The sequence below is a fragment of the Entelurus aequoreus genome, linkage group LG08, assembly GCF_033978785.1.
Source record: "Entelurus aequoreus isolate RoL-2023_Sb linkage group LG08, RoL_Eaeq_v1.1, whole genome shotgun sequence".
In the NCBI taxonomy this organism is placed as follows: Eukaryota; Metazoa; Chordata; class Actinopteri; order Syngnathiformes; family Syngnathidae; genus Entelurus; species Entelurus aequoreus.
The window spans coordinates 42,470,427-42,496,853 of NC_084738.1; the positions used below are offsets into that span (position 1 = coordinate 42,470,427).

General features: G+C 38.2%; 1 protein-coding gene across 1 annotated transcript in view; it reads right to left on the minus strand.

Moving 5' to 3' along the window:
• The window catches only part of csmd3b (CUB and Sushi multiple domains 3b), an 822,373-nt gene that overhangs the window by 288,919 nt on the left and 507,027 nt on the right, over nucleotides 1-26,427 (minus strand). The window contains exons 7-8 of the mRNA XM_062056514.1: nucleotides 13,957-14,034; nucleotides 674-761 (exon numbers count right to left, since the gene is read on the minus strand). Coding sequence (XP_061912498.1) covers nucleotides 674-761; nucleotides 13,957-14,034 — 166 coding nt within the window. The remainder of the gene's footprint in view (nucleotides 1-673; nucleotides 762-13,956; nucleotides 14,035-26,427) is intronic.

Here is a 26,427-nt window from a genome sequence, read left to right on the forward strand (position 1 = left end):
CATACAGTATTAACACTTTGTTTGGCGCAACAAAATACTAGCTTCAGCAAAGACTGAAACCATACATTATACACTACTGCCATCTAATGTCTTGGACTTGCAACTGTAATTGCAACTTGATGTCATACTTGCAAATGACACTCAGATAAGTTTGGAATGCGGCAATAAAAAAAGGTATTTTATCACCCAAAAAAATTATTTATTAACATACACATACACATGTACAAAATATCGGTACTGTCGATTCCCAGGTACCGTATCGGTTTAAATGTGAACGGTACCCATTCCTAGTTATGACCGGGTGAATCTACATATTTGCTTGTGAAGTTTATTTTCGACCGTGCCTGGAAAGAAAATAGCGGTGACTTCAAGACATATATTTAAATAGGGTGAGGCGTGGTTTAATTTGTAGTCTAGAAACGCCTTCAGAATCGAACATCCTGCAGACGGACTCGAGAAATGAGTTATAAAAGTGAGTGTGGAGCAAGATTTACACCAAAGCATATGCAGTACATAGTATCTAGACCGCAAGAATGTGTTTTTAGATATAGGTTACAAGCATTGTAAGACCTTGACACAATAATGCGTAGATAATTAAACATATACACAAACTGTAGCTATGTGTGAGTGGACATGTCTTGTCTCTGCAATACGGCTATGGCTAATACCGTACCTGAAGTTGTTGCCGTGGCGTTTACCGTTCTCTGGCTCTCCCGGGTCCGGGCAGGAGTTGGAGGCCTGTCTCACGCCGCCTTCGTTTACTAGAATGACAACACGTGGACAGGCATGTTAAGGGTCAAAGTCGAGAGGAAGCTAACTTAAAACTCAGGAAGGGATATTTTGTATTCATGCTCACACATGCAGACATGCAAGCTAACAAAATGAACTCTACAAAAATTCTGCAGGACCTTAAGTTTGGGAATGAAGATTTTAGTGTGGTAAAAAAAAAAGATAAAGGGCAAAAAAAACAGCACACCGGATAGGATGTTAATTCTTTGAAGACAACACAAGCGTCTTTTAACAGTCGCCCCAAAAGGAAAAGGAGCGCTTTAACAGTGACAATATAACACATGAACATCTGACACCCTGCACGCCACCTGTGTCGCCCTGTGACACCGCTAACAATTGTTTCCCTCAACATATTTGCCTCGTCTCGTTAGCGTCACTGTTCAGCCTGCCTTCGCTGTCACAAACCTTGCAGCTGAAAGACATATTTTGCTTTTTTTCTGCTTTCTCTCTGGAGTTTTTAGAAGTGTAAAACATCACTGAGACATCACTTTGCTTTGACAAGCTGAATATTAGGCTCAACATTTTCACTGAATCATCCGAAAAGTGGGGTCTTGTAAAAAAACAAGGTACCACTGTATTTAAATGCAATCTAAAATTGGAGGTATCCTGATCCGATGCTGACATTGACATTGTCTTAAATTGCATGTAAAATCTCTGATACCAGCAGTCCTGCAGCGCGTAAACTGGGCAGCCAGTTAACATCTAAATGTCCTCCAATAAACACACAAGGTTGGTCTTTTTTTTAGTCAAGTCACTTACAAAAGGTAAACATCATAGGGTACTAGGAGTTAGCAGCTACACAACACCTAAGCACACAATAGCACACAACCTAGACATGTAATACAAATATTAAATCTAAAACAGCACATTTGTCAATTTAAACAAGTATCCAATCATTACAGTTGCATGTTGCTTACAGCGGTTTTTTTCAACCTTTTTTGAGCCAAGGCACATTATTTTCATTGAAAAAATCCTGAGGCACACAACCAGCAGAAAACATTAAAAAATGAAACTCAGTAGCCGATATTGACAATAAAAAGTTGTTCTCGCAAGTGTTGGATATGAATTCAAACCCTAACCAACCATGCTTCACTATAACTCTTGTCTCAAAGTAGGTGTACTGTCACGACCTGTCACATCACGCCATGACTTATTTTGAGTTTTTTGGTGTTTTCCTGTGTGTCGTGTTTTAGTTCTTGTCTTGCGCTCCTATTTTGGTGGTCTTTCCTGTTATGTTGGTATTTTCCTGTGGCAGTTTCATGTCTTTCCTGAGCCATATTCCCCGCACCTGCTTTGTTTTAGCAATCACGGCTATTTAAGTTGTCGCTATCCTTCTTTGTGGGGACATTGTTGATTGTCATGTCATGTTCGGATGTACTTTGTGGACGCCGTCTGCTCCACACTCTGTAAGTCTTTGTTGTCGTCCAGCATTCTGTTTGTGTTAACTTTGCAACCAGTTCAGTTTTGCAGAGCCTTCCCTAAGCTTCAATGCTTTTTCTTAGCGGCACTCGCCTTTTGTTTATTTTTGGTTTAAGCATTAGATATCTTTTTACCTGCACAATGTCGTCTGCATTTTGTGATCACGACAAACCATGTTCCCGACATCTAAAAAGCAATTAGCTACTTGCTGCCACCTACTGATATGGAAGAGTATTACACGGTTACTCTGCCGAGCTCTAAACAGCACTGACACTCAACAACGGCACATTTGCAGATTATTATTACTGGTTTGCAAAAAAATATTTTTAACCCAAATAGGTGAAATTACATATTCTCCCACGGCACACCAGACTGTATCTCCCGGCACACTAGTGTGCCGCTGCACAGTGGTTGAAAAACACTGGCTTACAGATACAAAGTCGACCAAGGCAGAAGAATTTACTGTGTCGTTAACTTACTGAACAATTGTGTTTTGTCGAAAAAAAAATCTACTTAATTAAACACAGCATAAGTCCGTTCCAGACAGTTACCGTATTATTCGGTATTATAAATCACAGTTTTTTTTATAGTTTGGCCGTGGTTGCGACATATACTCCGGAGCGACTCATGTGTGAAATTATTAATACATTACCGTAAAATATCAAATAATATTATTTATCTCATTCCCTAAAGAGACGAAGCAAAATGTCAGCAATCGTCACACACACGTCAACCAATAAGAATTCGGCGGGGGAGGGTCATGGCAGAAGTGCATTGTGGGTCATGAGATGCTAACTGCTATATGCTATATGCTATTAAAATGGATAATTTCTACATTGGCGGTAACTTATAAAAACTGAACAAAAATGGCACCGAAAAGGAAATCATATACTGCAGATTACAAGCTGGACGTAGTGAAATATGCAGCAGAAAACGGCGATCAGGCAGCAGAAAGAAAGGACGCTAGCGCCGCATACCAGGAGCGACAACGAGGAAGAAGATTTCATCGGATTTAGCGATCAGAAGTGACAGATTGTTTGGTAAACGTATAGCATGTTCTATATGTTATAGTTATTTGAATGACTCTTACCATAATATGTTACGTTAACATACCAGGCACGTTCTCAGTTGGTTATTTATGCGTCATATAACGTACACTTATTCAGCCTGTTGTTCACTATTCTTTATTTATTTTAAATTGCCTTTCAAATGTCTATTCTTGGTGTTGGATTTTATCAAATAAATTTCCCCCAAAAATGCGACGTATATACACTACCGTTCAAAAGTTTGGGGTCACATTGAAATGTCCTTATTTTTGAAGGAAAAGCACTGTACTTTCCAATGAAGGTAACTTTAAACTAGTCTTAACTTTAAAGAAATACACTCTATACATTGCTAATGTGGTAAATGACTATTCTAGCTGCAAATGTCTGGTTTTTGGTGCAATATCTACATAGGTGTATAGAGGCCCATTTCCAGCAACTATCACTTCAGTGTTCTAATGGTACAATGTGTTTGCTCATTGGCTCAGAAGGCTAATTGATAATTAGAAAACCCTTGTGCAATCATGTTCACACATCTGAAATCAGTTTAGCTCGTTACAGAAGCTACAAAACTGACGTTCCTTTGAGCAGATTGAGTTTCTGGAGCATCACATTTGTGGGGTCAATTAAACGCTCAAAATGGCCAGAAAAAGAAAACTTTCATCTGAAACTCGACAGTCTATTCTTGTTCTTAGAAATGAAAGCTATTCCTCAAAATTGTTTGGGTGACCCCAAACTTTTGAACGGTAGTGTATGTTTTTTTCCTTCTTTATTATGCATTTTCGGCCGGTGCGACGTATACTCCGGAGCGATTTATAATCCCAAAAATATGGTAATAATGAATCGATTATTGTTTTCCATACCGAAAGCCTTTGACTTTCTCACATTCTACACAACATCCAGCCATCCATCCATTTTCTACCGCTTATTCCCTTTTGGGGTCGCGGGGGGCGCTGGAGCCTATCTCAGCTACAAATGGGCGGAAGGCGGGGTACACCCTGGACAAGTCGCCACCTCATCGCAGGGCTTCTACACAACAAAATAGTATAAATCATTCATGCTGCTATTGTATCGAAACAATATCAGTATTGACCAATACTAAAAAACAAACAAAACTACATGTTAAACCAAGCAGACGGAATTTTTGGTTTGTAATATCTGAATTACGTAATATGTCATCAAGTCTGCAACATGTTCTTTACAAAGCAGATTATGGTGCCGCGACAAAAACCGAGTGAACTCATAGGCAATCTTATGAAAAATGCACACCAAGTAACTTTTTTGAATTTGTATTCCGGACCAAGGTACTAAATCACAAGTATGAACGCAATGTTAAAGAAAGACGGATTTTGTATCCCCTCCAACTATCTGTGGGTCTTTTACAAGTTTTTTGTTTTTTTTAAGTTGGGCAAAAGTTAGCTTTGCTTTGACGACCCTCGAGTGAAGTCGCTCCTGAGGCTTCCTAAACAAACTACTTTAGAACAGTCGTGATTCGCTGCTAACACCATGACTTATTCATCAATGATTCCAGCGAATTTAGTGCCTCATTAGGTATAAATCATCGTACATTTTTAACAATATCGCGCTGAAAGTTTCAAGTTATTTGTATAATCCCAAAGTTCTCACCAGTGGGTGGAGAATTAGGGCAGCATCTCGTTGATAACATTCCTGAAGGGAGAAGTGTGTCGGCGTACTAAAGCAAAGACAACGCGCCGTGGGCTACTTTCTTTATCCCGGGCATGGTTTAAAAAAAAAACACACACCAAAACATGCTGAGTACTTTAATCTTTCATTCTTAAATCTTGATGTTGAGAACAATATTCTCCAGACAGACTATTTGTGTTGAATTATTAAGGGTGTTGTGTTTCATGCTTGATGGTGAAGCTACACCTGTTGCCATGCATTGCTGTTTTCGAGACTAGTGAGGCCACGTTAGTTGCAAAAATGTGACGCCCCCTACAGGTTTGGAAAACTTGTTAGCATACATGTATTACAGATGTCAACGTTTTATCATCATTAGACTTACCGTATGGACAGTTAGCGGCCATGTTTTTCAACCAATCTTGCTCAAATTTTACACACGTGTGCTTGTCAGTCCGATACGTGTCTACCAAATTTCCTGGTAATTTGACAAAACACTTTTTGTGTAAAATGTTTACTTTCACTTTATCTGACAAATGAGTGGTCAGGAGTTTCAAAAACAGCATAACCATGAATGTGTCGAAACAAATAAAAGCACCTTTTCTCATGCTTTTGGGTTAGCTTACACCACGGGTGTCCAAAGTGCAGCCCACAGTCTGTATTTTATTGGCCCGTGACAGAAAGATAGTCTAAAGACAAAATAAAAACTAAACTTGCCCTAATTCCCCCCAAATTAGGATTTAAAGAAATACAACGGCCGACAACCTGTGCATCTTACCGTGCTGTATATGGTGTTCTCTCAATCATCAGGAGATTTCTCCTGATGATTGAGGGAACCCCTCATGAAACAGGCCTGTAGAGATGAAGTAGTCTTGTGATTTTTTTTCCCACACACACATACATATATACATGTATATATATATATACTGTATATATATATATATATATATATATATATATATATATATATATATATATATATATATATATATATATATATATATATATATATATATTTAAATATATATATATATATATATATATATATATTTAAATATATATATATATATATACATATATATATATATATATATATTTAAATATATATATATATACATATATATATATATATATATATATATATATATATATATATATATATATATATATATATATATATATATATATATATATATATATATATATATATATATATATATATATATATATATATATATATATATATATATATTTATATATATATACATACACACACATAATTAAATAGCCCAGACTCCGGCCACATTCTTTTGACCCAATATGGCCCCAGAGTTAAAAAAGTTTGAGAACCCCTGGTTGAGCATATATTCATTTACATTGTATTACTTTTAATGTTATGTGTTTTAATGTACAAAATGTATCAAACTGGCCCCCCGCGAAAAAATTTTGGACAACAGCTCACTCATTTTTTTATGATGACTCGAAAACTCCCTAAATGATACAAGCAAGTGTGTTCTGATTAAAATGTACAGTACTTACATATGTTCAGTGTACTGGACGTGTTCCCCACTAAAAATGCGCTGTAAGATGCACAGATAGTTGACCATTTTGATTTTGCCTAAATCTTATTTTTATGACACAGCCTTTAGACTGGGTGTTGTTGTATTGTGCAGGTGTACCTAATGTGGTGGATGAAGAAAACAGACGTTGCTGACAGCAGATGTGAAGAATGTTGATGTTAATCAGTGCGACTGCAATCGGTTCAGATGTTAATGTTTCGCTTTTCTGACTGGTTTAGCAATCTAGCCGAGCACAAAACGCGATGATACGCGCGTGTCCATCCTTTTTGTAATACGCCTGGTGTGCCATCATATCCGTTTGTAGCGTCGCTGTTGTTTGCAGTCCCTCCGGTGCACTTTTAAATAGTCCAGATGGTCAAATTAGTCGCTCCAACAAAGCAACAAACTATCTCGTCCAAACGGCACGCGTACACATAAGCTAGCAGCCGCCACCTGCTATCTTACCCGCGGACGTGTTTGTCCACAAGACCTCACTGTGGGTGTGACGTAGAGTTAATAATAATCGACACCAGAAATTAATTAACTCGACAACTAACTATTTATTCAAATGCTGACACAAATAGTTCTGATATGAACCACGCATGAGTCAAATTAGCAAGATTGCTAAATTTGTTAAAGATCGTTGAATTTCATTGGCCGTGCAGTCAAATGTCAATCACATGACAGTATTGCAAAAGCCGAAAGCAGGTTTGGTTGTACAAAACAATACATAACATTTCTTAAATTGGATCTTACGAGACTGTTGCAGGACTCAGGAGTGCCAAATAAAATAATATAAAGTAACATTGTTTGGTTTATGGAAGCAAAATTATTTTGGAGAACTACCGCTAACTGGCAAGGCTGTCAAATTCTCATATCTGCAAAATTTTTGCATCATCGTAAAAAAAAGTTACAATTATGAAAAGCTACAACATATTATTTCATAACAAAACAATGCAGGTAATTATATATTATATTATATTATATATTATGATATATTACATTTCAGCATTAGCTGAAATGAAAACATATTAGCAAATTGATGTATTATATTTAATTTATTTGGATTTGAATTACATTTTATATAATACAACAATTTCACTGTATTTGTTATTTTAAATACTTTATTTTATTGAAATAATTAGAACGTCTTTATGTCTTTATTACAAAATATATGTCTTTATATGAATGTTCAATCGTAGTTTCAGTTTAAAAGAGACAAATAAATTATTTTCAATAAATATTATAATGATTATTAGTAACAATCACAATGTGTTGAGATTATTATTATTATTTGGGTATTTATTTACTGAGTATTTGGTGTGCATACATGTGTGTGTGTGTGTGTGTGTGTGTGTGTGTGTGTGTGTGTGTGTGTGTGTGTGTGTGTGTGTGTGTGTGTGTGTGTGTGTGTGTGTGTGTGTGTGTGCCAAAAAAAATTCATATTTGAGATAAATATTATTAACAATATATTAAAATAAGACACAATTATCAATTTTATGAATAAGGTGTGGGAGTAAGTATATTTCACTTCTTCCCACTCTTTTTTGGATATGAAAAACCTAATCATTATGTATTGTTTTCATTGTGAAGTATTTGTATTTACATTATTGTTATTGTTATTTTTCTTTTTTAATCTTATTTTGTTTGTTTTTAAGACGTTCAAACTATTACTACTACTTTATACATTATATTTAAAAGTATGAAATAGGTATTTTTGTAAATAAATAAATAAAATAGACTGTACATTCCGGACTATATATATATATATATATATATATATATATATATATATATATATATATATATATATATATATATATATATATATATATATATATATATATATATATGCGGTTCATAATACGGTGCGGGTTAATTAATGGATTTTTCTTCACTAACAGCCATAATGTTTTGTGTTCAATAATTTTCAATAGACAAAAGCAGACACATTGAAATTGTGTTATTGTTTGTGCTATGGCGGCATCTGTTGGACAAGTTTGCTCACTGTGGGTGATGCGGGTTGAAAATTTACTTCTTGATTTAATGCTTTGAACTGAAAGTAAAACCGTCCATAGCATGTCTGCTCGAAAGTATTCTTCATTTATCACTCCAAGCAATGTCTGTAAGTCTTACAATATAACTATAACTATTCATAATTACTAAATCGTCCCATATGTGATGTCTGCTATCGTGATGTAATAAAGATAGTGTTGTTAGCATTAGCTAATATACTAACACATTTACAAGTGAATGTGTTAGTATCATTAACTTACAATGGCATTATTTTTGTATTGTTTCTGTTTCGTAAATTCCTCAGTAAATGCACCAAGACGTAACCCTGGAGTAATTAAGTCTGTTTGGCTGATTGTAAAGCTCGCTTACGCAGCTATCAAGTCCATGATGATGACTTCTGTTTTGTTTGATCAACCGTTTTACTGCCATGTGACAGGCACAATTTGAAAACACTTAAAGGGGAACCACACTTTTTTGGGAATTTTGTCTATTGTTCACAACCTTTATGAGAGACAAGAATACAAAAATGTTTAGTTTTTTCCCCGCTTTTTAACATTTAAAAATTGGCTCGTTCTTGGTGGCTAGCAATGCAGCTAATGGGAGCAAGCAATTCTACATCTAAATCACTTTAGAAATGCATGCAAAAACCGTCAACAATAGTTCATTTACGTTCAGTAACCCGTATAGTAACCAAGCTGTAGCGACATTGTTATTGTAAGAGTGAAGAAAATGAACTCTTTTTGTAGCGTACTAACACATTGGCGTGCTATGGTATTAGCCGTGGAAGCTAACTACGGTAAGAGATAAGCTAGCTTCTACGATGACACAAAACGCGTATGAGTTTGTAATGCTCAACACAATGCGATAAGACACCAATCTGTACTGACTGAAAAACATAAACACTCATATTACAGTGTGTGTAAAGTATTAGCCCACATTTTATGTTTTGTTTGTACACAACTAGCCAGACAGCGTATGCACTGTAGTTGTAATAACACGCATGATGTGTTGCGTGTATCATGATTGATATTAAAATGTGACTCACTCAATGGACAGTTGTGCGTTTGGTCCAGCTGGCCGAGGACGTTTTTTTCCGGGTAATTATGGGCAAGCACACCATTTATGTCAAAATAGCTTGGCTTCAAGTTCCACTATTTACAGCTTCAATTGACCCTTACCTCACTCTATCGGCTTCCGTTCGCTCCAACGACTCACTCTTCATTCGTGGGCTTCTAGAAGCAGTAATTCAACCTCCATAAATTCAGATTCAAAAAGATAAGGTTGTGAATCCTCATTTGTCCAAAAATAGTCGTCTAAGTTGTTTGGTACCGAATCTGCCATGATTAGAACACACACAAGCGTGTTGTATCCAGAAGTAGGAACACACATTGTCGCACGTGCGCTGCTATGGAAACGGAAATAAATGTGCCGAAGAAGTAGTTCTGGCAATGATTAAAATAACCAAAATACGGTAAATATTGTACATATTACATATTGTTATGATCATGTCTGTTACTACATTATATATATATGTATATAGTTGCAGTGTGTATATAAAATGTTGATGTAGGGTTTTGAAATTGTTTTAGAAGGCTTTAAAGGCTACAACAGTGACTCCCATTAGCCATATCTTCCAAGCGTTTTTTTTATTATCTTTAAAAATAAAAATTAAAAAAAAGACGTGTTCTTGTCTCTCATAATGATTGTGAAGGATAGGCAACATTTAAAAAAAAAGTTCAGTTCACCTATATGGTATGTAAGTACACACAAAAAAATTCATACATTTTTTCAACCCAACTTTTGCGTTGAATTATTTAACCAAAAAGTTGAGTTATGCTAATTCAATGTTGGTTGATTCATAACCCAACTATTGGGTTGAATTTATTTAACACAAGTTATGCTGAGTTATTCTCACTACCATGTTGGGTTATTCCAAACCCTACTATTGGGTTGCGCAATTTAGCGCTCCTTGATTTGATTTTGATTTAATTTGATTTGATTTTATATATTTTATTTCAAATATGCAAACAAAATCAAGAGCAAGCCTGATCCAATACAGTGCTATAGCCTTAACAGCAATTATAACAAAATGAAAACAATGAAAACGAAAAAAATAAACAAAATGAGCAATGGACCTTTTTTTTCTTTTTTTTTTTTTAACATATTTGAAAAGGAGTGAGAAGAAATGTACACTTATTTGACCCAATAGTTGGTATAGTTGGTTCCAAATCATAAAATTTTAATGTTTGTCCTACTCCTTCCCAACTACTGATCAAAAGTATTGTTATTCCATTAAAATATACTCAAAAGCAAGATATGAGTGACTTTTTTTTTTTTTTACAATAATTGCCGTGTATGGTCATAGTTGTCATAACCGGGGTTACATTTTACTGCATGGATCGTTCTCCCAGGATGAGATTAATCCTTAATACAATTCCTTTCAAGAAAAAATAACCTTTTTAATAAAAAAAGCCTTTAACCAAAAAATGCGTTACTTATCGAAAAACAACCCAAAAATGGTTCATAGTTTTGAAAACCCAGAAATTGAGTTAAAATAATACTCTTATAACCCAAAAAATGGATTGCTCTTCATAAAAGTAACTCAAAAATGTAACCAAACACTCGCAACTGATAAATTGGGTTATCAAAATAACCCAGTATTTTATAGTGTGTAAACATTTACAAAATATTTATGTGTAAATAACTCATTTCACAACGTACAGTATACTGTATATTTGCGACTTATTGGTGGGGCCAATATATGGAAAATATTGTTTTCCTCCTAAAATTTAGTGGGTGAGGCTCATATACCGGTGCACTCTATAGTCCGGAAAATAAGGTATATAAAACGCATGCATAATATATATACATTTTTAATAGTGGAGGTATGAAGCTGAGCTATTCAATGACAGTACAGTATAACTTTCTGTAACTAGTCTGAGCACATTTTTTTCTTTCTCAAATAAATGACGCAAGCTCGTAATCCAATTAAGCAAGGGAAAAAACGTGTGGACGAGCAGACTTTTGTTCTCGTGCATGTGGAGTCTGTCCTTGGAAGTGTGCAAGCTTCCCGCGTCCATGAAACCTAAAATGCACAAATGATTTATTGTGTGGCTGGATATTAGCAGTCTTTGTTCGATGCAACGCAAAAGTGATGTGATTTTCATACATTGGGTGTTCGAGCATTGAGGCTGTGTGTGCGCGTGCGTGTGTGTGCGTGCATGTGTGTGTATGATCAGCAATACAGAGGACTGGAAAAATAAATAGTGTGTGAAATCTCTGTGCGATTAAAGTGTTCGCTGACATCTTAGAAGAAAAAAAAGCGCTCTTTTCCTCTTACTCACGCTTGATAAGTGTCTAAGTGGCATTTCCCCCGAATTAAACCATATCATTTAGCGACGACGGTCAAATGGCTTGTGAACCATTAGCACACCACAATGTGACCATTGTGGCTGCTGTATAATCACAGCAAAGATTTAATTAAAGCCAGAAAGTCTAATTGGAGCAGGAAGGAAAGCATCTTTAAACACATCATTTATTAATTTCAGAGCAAAGCTTTTTCATGTAAACTTCCAAATATTTTAATTTGCAGGAATTACATCACATTTCAATAACAAACACTATGATAAAGTAATGACAAAGAAGATCAACAATGTGTCTTGCAAGCACCGATGTCGTAACTGTTAAACATTTTTAAAAATTAGACCTGGGCCGATATTCAAAAAATCAATTAACCGAACGATAAATGAAAATTAACTTCATAAGTTAGCTAGCCTCGATAAGCGCCGTGTGCATGCATTGTTACAGGCTGCAAGAGGCACAGCTGTCACTCTTTGCTTCAGTTTCAGCAGCTGCGGGCTTTTGTACTACATGCACATAAACTCTAATAATGACAACCGCAAAGATGTAGTTTATTTTCGGATCCGCCAAAGCAAAAGCGCCAGAAAAAAACTACACTCAGCAAATTTTCGTTTGATACCGTCACAGGTCACGGCATTATTGTTCAGATTTTTTAAAAAAATACTGAAACTGAAACTGAACTGAACAATACCGCGGTATCTACACTACCGTTATAACCATACTTGCCAACCTTGAGACCTCCGAATTCGGGAGATGGGGGGCAGGGGGGTTGAGGTGGGCGTGGTTGGGGGGGCAGGGTTTGGTGGTAGCGGGGGGTGTATATTGTAGCGTCCCGGAAGAGTTAGTGCTGCAAGGGGTTCTGGGTATTTGTTCTGTTGTGTTTATGTTGTGTTACGGTGCGGATGTTCTCCCGAAATGTGTTTGTCATTCTTGTTTGGTGTGGGTTCACAGTGTGGCACATATTTGTAACAGTGGTAAAGTTGTTTATACGGCTACCCTCAGTGTGACCTGTATGGCTGTTGACCAAGTATGCATGCATTCATTTGTGTGTGTGTGTTAAAGCCGCATATATTGTGTGACTGGGCCGGCACGCTGTTTGTATGGAGGAAAAGCGAACGTGACGACAGGTTGTTGAAGACGTTAAGGCACGCCCCCAATATTATCGTACGGGTGGACATCGGGACAAATTTGGGAGAATGGTTGCCCCGGGAGATTTTCAGGAGAGGCACTGGATTCGGGAGTCTCCCGGGAAAATCGGGAGGGTTGGCAAGTATGGTTGTAACCCTACTGCTAACATTACACATACTACATTTTATAAGCAACATCATGCTAGGTTGGCCCAGTTGCTTAAATATTTTATCGTCAAATAAGCTTCTAATGTCACACAAAACATCTGCTTGTGAACCACCGTCTTGAACGACGTCATCGCAAGCGACAACGTATGAAATGTTGTTAGCGTGTAGAATAAATAAACACAGTCGGAATCGCTAACGTCAAATACTGTTTTGTACAAGTCAGCTAAAATGTTGGTAAACATATACCTCTTAAGTTGATCACATGTACAAATCCCAATCGCAAATTAAGTCAAACGTTAGCAACATTAGCTTAGCGACATGCACATTTTAACAACATCAGACTTACAGCTAACCACATGTTCAGCAAAGCCTTTTTAATTGATATATTTTTACAAAGCTGGATCAGTGACGGTGTATGTCTTTAAGGGAGGAGTTTTTTATTTTATGATGTTATAAAAAGCAGAAACTTCAAAAGTGAGCACTTGAGTGCCTTTTCTCTCTGAAATGGAGCAAACGTGAGAAAGTGGATCACTTTTTCTCCTATGTTGTCCTCATAAACAGAATCTAGGGACACATATTACTGTTCGAGCATCATTAAAAAGTCACTTTTGCATAACGGGGGACCTTTCACAAGAAAAAAAATGGTTTTTATAAAGGGAGTTTTGCATATTGTCCACATAAATTGGACTAATCCGTGGCGCAAAAGCATTGAGAACAAACATTTTTAAGAGGCAAAAGCAGGCAAATCAAACCTTAAAAAGAGGGATAAAAAAAAGCAAGGCCATCAACACACGTCAGTTCATTAGCCACAGTGACATAAAAACATGAACTCACAGATTGAAAACTTGCTGCTGGAGTCTTTGCCAGGGAACAATTTAACGCCCCGCGACTTAAAATCTACCGACCGCTTCACTGCAGAGGAGAACAAAACAGAGAGAAGAAAAAAATGAATCAGAACAGACTTTATAAATAATCATGATAAAAAAAGAAGAATAATGGAATAGAGGGAGTGTCTTCTGCCTCACTGCTCAGAGAAGGAACATAAAAAGCAAGGCAAAAACATAGGCTTTTGCATATGACAAAACCTGCAAAGGACATGGAGACAATAGACGGTTATGGAGAGTGTGGCAACAACAAAAATAAAGGAGTGCGAACTACATCCGACTCCTCGTGTTGAACAAATAATGGAAGCTGATGAAATGGTGAAAAATGGCCTTCATTAACGAAGCCGACAGTCGTCACTTCAATAACGACCAGGCTAATTTATGGAGTGGCGACAAAGAACAGATGTGCTAATGGGCTGACATTATTGCACCACGTTCAGGGGGTTGGGGGGCTAACATACATGTGCACTTAGCCGCTATTTAATCATGTGTACTTAATTTACACCCATTCATCAAGACATGTTTTTAAATATTATTATAATATCCGATCTCGGGTGACCATACTGCTCTAGAGGCGGAGCTCTGATCACCTGTCAGTCACACATGATGCACAACCATTCATTCACATTCACAAAGTATTTTTTTAGACTGTGGTACGATGCTCGAAAGCCGAATAGAACTCACAGAAGGAAACAGGAAATACATGCCAAGTCCACATTAAAACTGATACAAGGTGCTAACCACTGTGCTTGACATAGACAATCTATGACTATTAGGTGTTATTATTAGTCGCAGTAGTAGCAGCAGTAGTAGTATAGTAGTAGGCTGCTCAAGAACAGAATATAACCCAGATAAAGATACAGAGAAAACAAGTCTTAACACTCACAACATAATGTTTAAGCCTTTAACTAGTCCACAGCATCTGCTGTTACAAATCTAAGAAAGTAAGTAATATAGAAATATGCTTGATTTCAGAAAATAACCCACAGAAGTAAACAGGGAGAACAAGCAATCTTCCCATTAAAACTGAATAAAGGTACTAACCTTAACTAGTCCACTACGCGTGTAATTGTAATTGTATGACTATTACCGGTAGTAAGTAGTAGTAGTAGTAAAATACTCGAGTGACGAAGAGAACCTACAGAAAGGGGCAATAAGCAATGTTCACATTAAAACGGAAAAAACATTTCTCACTTTCAACTAGTCCACTATCCCTGCAGTTGCAATTCTATGACCATTAGTTAGAAGTAGTGGTTGTAGGATGCTTGAGAACCAAAAAGAACCCACAGAGGGGTAAAGGAAGAATGAGCTTGAAGCTGAAAAAAAATGTTCTACTGTAACGTTCAACTAGTTCACTATGTCTGATGTAGCACATCTATGACTATTAATTAGCTGGTAGTAGTAGTAGGGATATACTCAAGTGCCGAAGAGAACCCACAGAATGATACAGGGACAATAAGCAATATTCACATTAAAACAGAAAAAAAGGTTAAAACCGTCAACTAGTCCACTATTTTTGCCATTGCATATCTACAACCATGAGTTATTAGTAGGGTACTCCGAAAAGAAGCTACAGATCGATACACGTAGAAAAAGGAGTCTTCACATTAAAGTTGAAAAAAATGTCTAAACTTTAAAGGGGAACTGAACTTTTTGTGAATTTTGCCTATTGTTCACAATTTTTATGAAAGACATGACGACGGATGCATTTATTTTTTTTAATGCATTCCAACTCGTAAATAAACATAGATAAAAGTCAGCTTACAACGGAGCCAAAGGGAGGTCCTCTATTTCGCCCATGAATCCCAATAAATAACCATCCAAAAACTGCCAACAATACTCTGTTTACAATTTGTGACTCGAATATACTCCTCCATGAATCGCCACCTTAACGTGGTGAGCCATGCATTGATTTACGTGGACCCCAACTTAAACAAGTTGAAAAACGTATTTGGGTGTTTCCATTTAGTGGTCAATTGTACGGAATATGTACTGAACTGTACAATCTACTAAAAAAAGTTTCAATCAAATCAATCAATGGAGGAGTTTGAGTACCCAAATGATCCAATGAGCTATGTTGTCGGGGGCTACATGCCCCTGGTAGGGTTTCCCAAGGCAAACTGGTCCAAGGTGATGGTTCAGACTAAGAGCGATTCAGAAGACTCTTATGAAGAAAGAAACATTGAGGAACCACTTCGGGGCTCGTCAGCAAGCCCCCATGGCCGGTACTTCCTCCATGGAGCCCGGCCAGGCACAGCGTGGAACCGCCCCTCTACAGACCCACCACCTGCAGGGAGATCCATGAGAGTCCCGTGCCATGCGGACTGGGTAGCAGTCGAAGGCGAATGCCTCGACGACCCGATCCTTGCTTGCCAAATCTGGTTGTCGGGACATGGAATGTCACCTCTCTGGCGGGGAAGGAGCCTGAGCTTGTGCATGACGTCGATAGATACCGTCTAGATATAGTTGAGCTCACCTTAACGCACAACATAGGCTCTGGAACCAAACTCCTTGACAGGGGTTGGACTTTACTATATGCTGGAGTTGCCGCGGGGAATAGGCGGCGAGCAGGTGTGGGCTTTTTATTAGCTCCCCGGCTTGGCGCCTGTGTTGGAGTCATCCCCGGTGAACAAGAGAGTTATTCCCGTGCACCTTCGGGTCGGTGGACAGGCTCTGACTGTTCTTTGCACGTACCTGGCCTTCTTGGGGACCCTGGAGGGGAGGGAGTGCTGCAGCGCGTCCCCCCCGGGGACTCCATCGTTGTGCCGGGTGACTTCAACGCCCACGTTGGCAGTGACAGCATAACCTGGAGGGGCGTGATTGGGAGGAAAGGCCTCCATGATCCGAACCAGAGTGGTGTTCTGTTATTGGACTTCTGTGCTAGCCACAGTTTGTACATAACAAACACCATGTTCAAACATACGTTTGCCCACAAGTGCTCGTGGCACCAGGACACACTAGGTCGCAGGTCGATGATCAACTTTGTAGTTGTTTCATCAGATATGCAACTGTATGTCTTGGACACTCGGGTGAAGAGAGGAGCGTGTTGAGGTTGATCAGGCGGTGGGGGGAGGATGCCGGACAGACCCGGCAGGTCCAAATGGGGTAAGTCTAATCCAAGGTGCTGGAGAGGAGAGTCCGGCCGTTAGTCGAGCCTCTGATTCAGGAGGAACAATGTGGTTTTCATCCTGGTCGTGTAACACAGGACCAGATTCATACCCTCGCTAGGGTACTGGAGTGGGCATGGGAGTTTGCTCAACCAGTCCACATGTGTTTTGTGGATTTGGAAAACACCTTCGATCGTGTCCCTCGCGGTAGCCTGTGGGAGGTGCTCCAGGAGTACGGGATCCAGGGTCTTTTGCTATGGGCCATATGGTCCCTAGCGTTCACTAGGGCGGTTTGCAGCCGAGTGTGAAGCTGCTGGGATGAGGATCAGCACCTCTAAATCTGAGGCTATGGTTCTCAGTCGGAAAAGGGTGGACTGCACTCCTTGGGTCGGGAGTGAAGTTCTGCCTCAAGTGGAGGAGTACAAGTATCTCAGGGTCTTGTTCACGAGTGAGGGAAGAATAGAACGCAAGATTGACAGACGGATTGGTGCGGCATCTGCAGTAATGCACCGGTCTGTTGCGGTGAAGAAGAAGCTCTCTATTTACAGGTCGGTCTATGTTCCTAGCCTCACCTATGGTTATGAACTTTGAGTAATGCAATGACCGAAAGGACAAGGTCGCGAATACAAGCAGCAGCAATGAATTTCCTTCCTTCACCACTATGTCTGATGTTGCAAATCAGTATTAGTTAGTAAAACAAATATAAGTTGCTTTAGTGCCGAAGAAAACCTACGGAGGGATACAGGAAGAATAAGGAGTATTCACATTAACATCGAAAACAATGTTTTAACCCTTAACTAGTCCACTGTGTCTGATGTTGTCAGTAATATAGAGATACAATTCTTGAGTACCAAATAGAGCACACAAAAGTAGGAAGTGTTCCATCTGAGATTTTTAAGTACCTTTGAGTACATTGAGATTTGAGTATCGTTTGAAGTTTTAATGTAAAAATGACATATGCTTTATAATGTATGAAGTGTATCTAGAGAATATGGAGTGTTTATAAGTGTGTGTGTGTGTGTGTGTGTGTGTGTGTGTGTGTGTGTGTGTGTGTGTGTGTGTGTGTGTGTGTGTGTGTGTGTGTGTGTGTGTGTGTGTGTGTGTGTGTGTGTGTGTGTGTGTGTGTGTGTGTGTGTGAAAGCTGTGTGGAGGGCTCATAAAGACTTTCAAGGCATATATTTCTAAAAATCACAAAATAAATAGTGTCCATACTTGTCAAACATCAATTAACTAGAAGGCAACACTGTACACTGTCTTCACATTAAAACAGAAAAAAATAGATCAAATGGAATATATTATTTAATATGTTATTGAATTTTAGATACATTAAAATACTATATCAGTAGAAAAGTTGCTCTCTTTTTTTCTTAAAATGGTCTTTTGACATCACAAAAAAAACACTATGGCCTATTATTCCTACAAAGTTATAGTTGGGAGGTGTAATCACATAATTAATTTTCACAACATTCACCAACAAAAATAATATAAATTAATGTGAGTTTCATTGTTAATGAACCACAGTGTCAATTGTAGCTCAATGAGTTATCAAACGAAATAACTGTATTTTAACAATACTGTCAAATGACGCTTGATAATTGTGTTTTTGTTTTACCAAGATAGTTAGTCAGGACCTAATTGAATGATATAGTTGTAAATTGCCGCCCTGCTATTATTAGCACAGCGTTTTAATGCTTACAATAAAATCTGCATGTTTGAGGCATCAAGCCAATGATGTTGTGTGATATTATCATGACTTATTAGTATACAAATAAATATGTATAATACTACATGTTCATCGCCTTGCTGAAATCTGTATCGACAATAAAATGGTGAAAACAAATTCCACGCTGTGTCTGCTTGAGTGAATATAGCGCTGTATGAAACGCTGGTTAGCATGCGTGTTAAAAGCAGCGTGAATATGCATCAAAGCTAAACATCCCCTTGGTGACGCGCTAACTGCTGTTACGCTAACAACAGATGGAAGGCCAGCTGCATCACACTCATCACCCTAAATCCTTTGTTTAAATAGAGCAAATGTCACGTATGTAAAGACACTATTTTGCATATTTACAAAGAAGCAGGTCTAATATTAGTGGAATGCTTTTTAAGTAAAAATGTAGGTGATCTTTGACTAGCGTTTGCAGTAGGGCCTTAAAAACAAGAGCGCTCACATGTCTCATAGAGGGTCTTTGACTAGCTTTTTGTAGTTAGTTCTTAAAAAAAACAACACCAGGGGGCTAATGTTTTTGCAAGTTCACTCAAGACAGTTCTCTCTTGTCTTGTTTTAAATGTATTTTTAAAATGACCTAATGTTGACATAATTACTGATGAAAAGCAGTCCAAAAACTAAATTACATTTCAAATGTACATTTTCAATATCAAAATAATTATTATATCCAATACTTCAATGGTAACAAATACCATGTGACTAAAAGAAGACTTTTTTGGTGATGGAGGTGATGTGTAAGTTGGAAGTGAGTTCAACAAACGGAATGCTCGTGGTATGCTTGAAGACTGATGTATATGCCTGCGAGACCTGGGGATGAATATGCAGTATGTATGTGCTGTAGTGAACAATTTTGTTGTCCGGGTACTTAAGTGAAATCTTGGTAGGATAGCACAAAGCTCCAAGGATGGTTTAAAAAATAAATGTCTATAGAAGGTGCATCCCGTCTCAGCTCCAATGGGTAGATACAAGCTCTGATTGGGTCTTCAATACGCAAAAGACAAAGTGCTTTTCTCTGAAGTCTGCTGAGAAGACTGAGTGCAGTGGTACTTGCTCCACTCCAGATTGGTGAAGCAATTTCCATAAGAGGTCTTACTGTATGTTGGCCTTGCAGATGGTAATTCTGGCCTTGGAGGGGAGCAGATGCCTACACCGGTTAAGTATATAAAGTCGCTTGGCAGTCTTCTTGGTAAGACTTGTGAGATACGGTGTCCAGGTATGAGTGTTAGTGATGGTTACACCAAGCAGAGTGATACTCTTGGCGGACGAGAGCTGGTTATCCATGAAGTAGAGCGAGGTATGTGTCTTTCCGCCTTTTCCGCTGATAATCATTTTCTCCGTCTTGCTGGTGTTGAAAGTATTGAAAGTAATACACCAGTCAAAAGCCCACTTCTCAATAGCATGTAAGTCCTGTAGCAAACTATTTGTACAAACTATGCCATTTGCAGAATTTTTGATTACTGGTTGAAAGGTGGAATCATTAGCAAAAAGATGAAAGTCGTTGAGATGGGAGGCAAAATCATCTAAGAACATGAGGAACAATAGAGGACCAAGGACACTACTTTGTGGTAAATCAGCAACTAACACCTTAGAGTTGGAAATAAAACCATCTCAGACTAAAGCCTAACCAGTTAAATGTGTGACTACAGATTCCAAAGCAGGTGATCTTGGCCAATAGTCCACAATGCCAAACTTGTCAAAAGTTTTCTTGATATCTAGTGTATGACTCTTACTTCTTGTTGGATATCCAGACCATAATTCCACCATTGAGTGGTGTAGAATGGAAGGACAACAGTAGACATGTTGATGAGAAGGTTGTTGTTGTCCAGATGTTTACAGATGTGGTCACTGATAATGCTTTCCATAACCTTCGAAATGATTAGTAAGAGAGAAATGGATTGGTAGTTTGATGTGTCTTGTTTGTTTTCTTTCGTAGGCACTGCGACAACCTGAGCCCTTGACCATTCTGTTGGTACTGTGATGCTAGTAAGGGATATGTTAAAAAGTTTGGAATGCTCTGGAGAACAGCTCCTCAAAACTATGGTATTGATGACAATCTCGGTCCAGAACTTGAGTCATAAGATATTCACTCTGGTGTTTTAGGTTGCAGTGTCAGTGGAGCCTTCCCTCTGTCATTGAGAATGGCATTCACAACAAAAGTATTGTTTAGAAGCTCTGCATTTTCTCTATGTACATTCGCGACTTGGCCGCAGGGGTTCTTAAAAAAGGCAGCACTCTGTCATTTAAATAATTTTGACAAGCATTATGTGGGCTCTGTACCGAGGATGTCGTTGTGGCTTGTGCAGCCCTTTGAGACACTTGTGATTTAGGGCTATATAAATAAACATTGATTGGTGATTGATTGATTTGTTCAGCAGATTCCTAAAAACAGCTAAGCATTCTTGTCCCATGAAGGATCTTTGACTAATACTTTTTCGGCTGTGCTGTATGTCCCTAAAAACATATGGCTTCTGTCGCATAAAGGATTTTTGACTACCGTGCTTGCAGTAGGTCCTTAAAAACAGCAGCACTCTCCTGTCTTATAGAGGATTTTGACTAGCAATTTGCAGTTGATTCTTAAAAACAGCAACACCAGGGTGCTTCTGTCGTACAAAGGCTCTATATGGACCATGTTTTAGCAGTGGGTCTTAAAAACAGCAATCCAATCCAATCCAATCCACTTTATTTATATAGCACATTTACACAACAAGAATGTTTCCAAAGTGCTGCACAGCCATGTTAAAAACAATATTAAAAACAATATTAAAAACAATATTATGCTACACCAATGACTGAATAAAAACAAAGAATAAATGAATAGAAAACCAATACAGCAGTTTTCTCCTGTCTAATAGAATATCTTTGACTAGCTTATTGCTGTTGTTTTTTAAAAATTGCAACTCCGAGGCACTTCTGTAATATAGAGGTTCTTTGGGTAATGTTTTTTGCAAAGGTTCCTTAAAAACAGCAGTTCTCTTCCATCTTATAGAGAATCTTTGACTAGCAATTGGCAGTTGGTTCCTAAAAACAGCAACGGAAGGGCCTTTCTGTCATATGAAGGATCTTTGGATTATGTTTTTTGCAGGGAGTCCTTAAACACATCAGTTCTCTTCTGTCTTACAGAAAATCTTTGATTAGTAATTTAGAGTTGGTTCTTGAAAACAGCAACACCGGGACACTTCTGTCATATAGAGCTTTTTTTAAATATTTTTGTGTAGTGGTCCTTAAAAACAGCACCTCTGTCTTGTCTTATGGATCTTTGACAAGCATTTGTTTAGAAAATTCCTAAAAAAAACTAAGCGTTCTTGTCACATAAAGGACTTCAAGGACTAGGGCCTTTTTTCCCTCTACTGCATGTCACATAAAGGATCTTTACCTAGCGTGTTTGCAGTAGGTCCTTAAAAACAGCAAGTTGTTCTTGTCATATTAAGGATCTTTGACTTTGATTGATTGAAACTTTTATTAGTAGATTACACAGTTCAGTACATATTCCGTACAATTAACCACTAAATGGTAACACCCGAATAAGTTTTTCAACTTGTTTAAGTCGGGGTCCACGTAAATCAATTCATGGTAACATGACTGTAGCTATTATAAGCACAAATATTGTATGAGTAAATGTTATTTTTTTAGACATAACCATGGAGTTTAAAATACAATAGTGATGCAAATGTGATTAGTATGAATGCATCGGTTGGGGACATCTCTGCGCTGCTGACCCGTCTCCGCTCGGGATGGTTTCCTGTTGGCCCCGCTGTGGACTGGACTCCCGCTGATGTGTTGGATCCACTGTGGACTGGACTTTCACAATGTTATGTCAGACCCACTCGACATCCGTTGCTTTCGGTCTCCCCTAGAGGGGGGGGGGTTACCCACATATGCGGTCCTCTCCAAGGTTTCTCATAGTCATTCACCGACGTCCCACTGGGGTGAGTTTTTCCTTGCCCGTATGTGGGCTCTGTACCGAGGATGTCGTTGTGGCTTGTACAGCCCTTTGAGACACTTGTGATTTAGGGCTATATAAATAAACATTGATTGATTGATGTTTTTTAGATACCAATGAAATCGTCAGGGGTGCGTCTTGTCTTGGCTGTCAGAGTTGTATCCGTCCACTTTTTGATGATCTGTCTTGCAATCCCAAACCAGCAATCAGTGCACATTAATTCAGCCGCGCACCTTCCTGCACGCTTTCCATTAAGCAAACGGACAAGCCGGGCGACAGCGGCGGAATGCACGCTTCCCAAAAATAATACGGAGGATGCTAAAGGGCTAGTTTGTAGATTTATGAGCTCATATGAACTTCCCCTGGAGGTTTTTCTTTCCCTGACTAACGAGCCCAAACTGTGGATTTATGTGCAGAGAAATAAGTTAATTGCAAAGCGCACACAGGAGCCATGCATGATGCAACAACTTGATCATGCAAGATGGGAGTCATATCACACTATGTACACGCCATTCGTCAATAATGACAATGGCCGCCTCCCTCCCTTCAGGGCGTCTCAGACTTGAATAATGTTTTCTGTAGTGATACTTGGCGACTGACTGACTGACTGATGTAGTGGTCGGTTGCCATGGCGGCGGCTGACAGATAGTGCCGTCGCTTGTTCATTAAGAGCCAATCACAGCCCCGCAGACACAGAAAGTCATGAATAGGTAATGTGCAGGGATGGCGATGATGATGGAGGCGCCGTATTGGTAGGTTCCGCCTTCGGGTAGGAAACAAATTACACACGCACACACGCACTGTGATGTGTTTACAGATAAGCACAAGCTATATGTTATGTATTGAGAGTAACTTTTTATGTTTATTAAGTTCAATCATTTCATCATATTTTCCTAAATACACAATAAAAAGGGTAATCTCCCCTAAAATATAAGACAGTAATGGTATTACAATGCAAAGGAGTGACAATAAACAGTAAATAAGATAAAAGTCACAATGTTACGCCAAAAGTGTGTTTAAAAAAAAAATAATAAAAAAATAAATAAATAAAATAAAATAAAAAATTAAAAAAAAAATTACAAAAAATTAAAAAATATATATATATATTTTATTATATGCGGTCCTCTCCAAGGTTTCTCATAGTCATTCACATTGACGTCCCACTGGGGTGAGTTTTCCTTGCCCGTTGTGGCTTGCACAGCCCTTTGAGACACTTGTGATTTAGGGCTATATAAATAAACATTGATTGATTGATTGATATATTTATATAATATTTACCAGGTAGAAATATAAAATATTGGCAAAAATATTTTTTTGATTAATAATATTAGGCACATTTTTCATCCGGATTTCATAATTTAGATACTGTTATAATTTGTTTATCTATTATTACTATTTTATAAAAAAAATATGTCTTATTTGAATACCATTTAATTTAAAAAATTTGGCATTTTGGAGGGTTGTGTAAAAAAGTACAAACTATCTTATAAGGCAATCTACTTTGCTTTGGTTTCGTTTACATTTATATTGAACATGTATGCAATTACAAGTGATATATCATAGAGTTTAAATATTTACATTTACAACAAGTGCTATTAGTTAATGAGGTCATCAAAGACAACAATCTTAACGTCATTGGTCTCAGCGAAACCTGGCTAAAACCAGAGGAATTTTTCCCGCTTCACGATGCATGTCCTCCTAACTATACGAGTGCACATATTGCCCCTCCCCTTAAAAGGGGTGGAGGGGTCACACTAATATCCAATGAAAACATTAACCCTACCCCTAACATAAGTAATGAATATAAATCATTTGAGGTGCTTACTATGAGGTCTGTCACACCGCTACCTCTCTATCTGGCTGTTATTTATCGCCCCCTGGGCCCTATTTGGACTTTATCAGTGCATGTTCAGAGTTCGTCGCTGATCTAGTGACGCACGCAAGTAATATAATTATAATGGGGGATTTCAATATTCATATGAATACACCAACAGACCCTCCTCTGCGCGTGGCACTCCAGACTATAATCAATAGCTGTGGTCTTACACAAATAATAAATGAATCCACGCATCGTAACGGTAATATAATAGACATAGTCCTTGTCCGGGGTGTTACCACCTCCAAAGTTATGGTACTCCTGTATACTAAAGTAATCTCTGATCTTTACCTTATAAAATTTGAAGTTCTGACTCATTGTCAACACGCTACTAATAACCACTGCTTAAGCAACCGCAACATTAATGCTGTCACAACTACGACTCTTGCTGACCTACTGCTTTCGGTAATGGCACCATTCACAAATTACAGGGGCTCTATCGATAACCTCACTAACAACTTTAACAATGCCCTGCGCAACGCCATTGATAGTATAGCACCGCTAAAGCTAAAAAAGGCCTCTAAAAGGCGTACCCCAGGTTTACAGAAGAAACCAGAGCTCTTAAACTATCATGTAGAGAGCTGGAATGCAAGTGTGTAAACTTGAGGTTTTCCATCAAGCATGGAGTGATAGTATAATAACTTATAAATGCACGCATACCTTAGCTAAAACTAATTACTACTCCAATCTCATTTGCCTCAATAAAAAAAATCCTAAATATTTGTTCTGTACAGTAGAATCGCTAACCCAACAAGGGACATCCCCCAGTAGCTCCACCCACAGATAACGCGTCAAGGCTCCAACTAGATTATATTAACGCAGATACGAATGTACGTACGCCAGATATTGCCCTCCAAAATAATTTCTCTCTTTTTGAAGCAATAACATTAGTGGAACTCCTGCAACTTGTAAATGGGAAAAAACAAATAGCATGTTTACTTGACCCACTTCCTGGGAAACTTATCAAGGAGCTGTTTGTAATATTAGGACCATCAGTGCTAAATATTATTAACTTATCACTTTCCTCTGGCACTGTTCCCCTACCATTCAAAAAGGTGGTTATTCATCCTCTGCTCAAAAGACCTAACCTCAATTCTGACCTCAAGGTAAACTACCGGCCAGTGTCCCACCTTCCCTTTATCTCAAAAATCATTGAAAAAATTGTTGCACAGCAGCTAAATGAACACTTACCGTCTAACAATCTCTGTGAACCCTTTCAGTTCGGTTTCAGGTCAAATCACTCTACGGAGACAGCCCTCACAAAAATGACTAATGATCTATTGCTAACTACGGATGCTGATGCGTCATCTATGTTGCTGCTACTTGATCCTAGCGCTGCTTTCGATACCGTCGATCATATCATTCTATTAGAACGTATCAAAACACGTATTGGTATGTCAGACTTAGCCTTTTCTTTGTTTAACTCCTATCTTATTGACAAGATGCAGTGCGTCTCCCATAACAATGTGACCTCGGAGTATGTTAAGGTAACATGCGAAGTTCCAAAGGGTTTGGTTCTTGGCCCTGCACTCTTCAGCATCTACATGCTGCCACTAGGTGACATCATACAAAAATACGGTGTTAGCTTTCACTGTTATGCTGATGACACCCAACTCTACATGGCCCTAAAGCTGACCAACACGCCAGATTGTAGTCACTTGGAGGTGTGTCTTAATGAAATTAAACAATGGATGTCCAGCAACTTTTATCATCTTAACGTCGAGAAAACGGAAATGTTGATTATCGGTCCTGCTAGACACCAGCGCCTA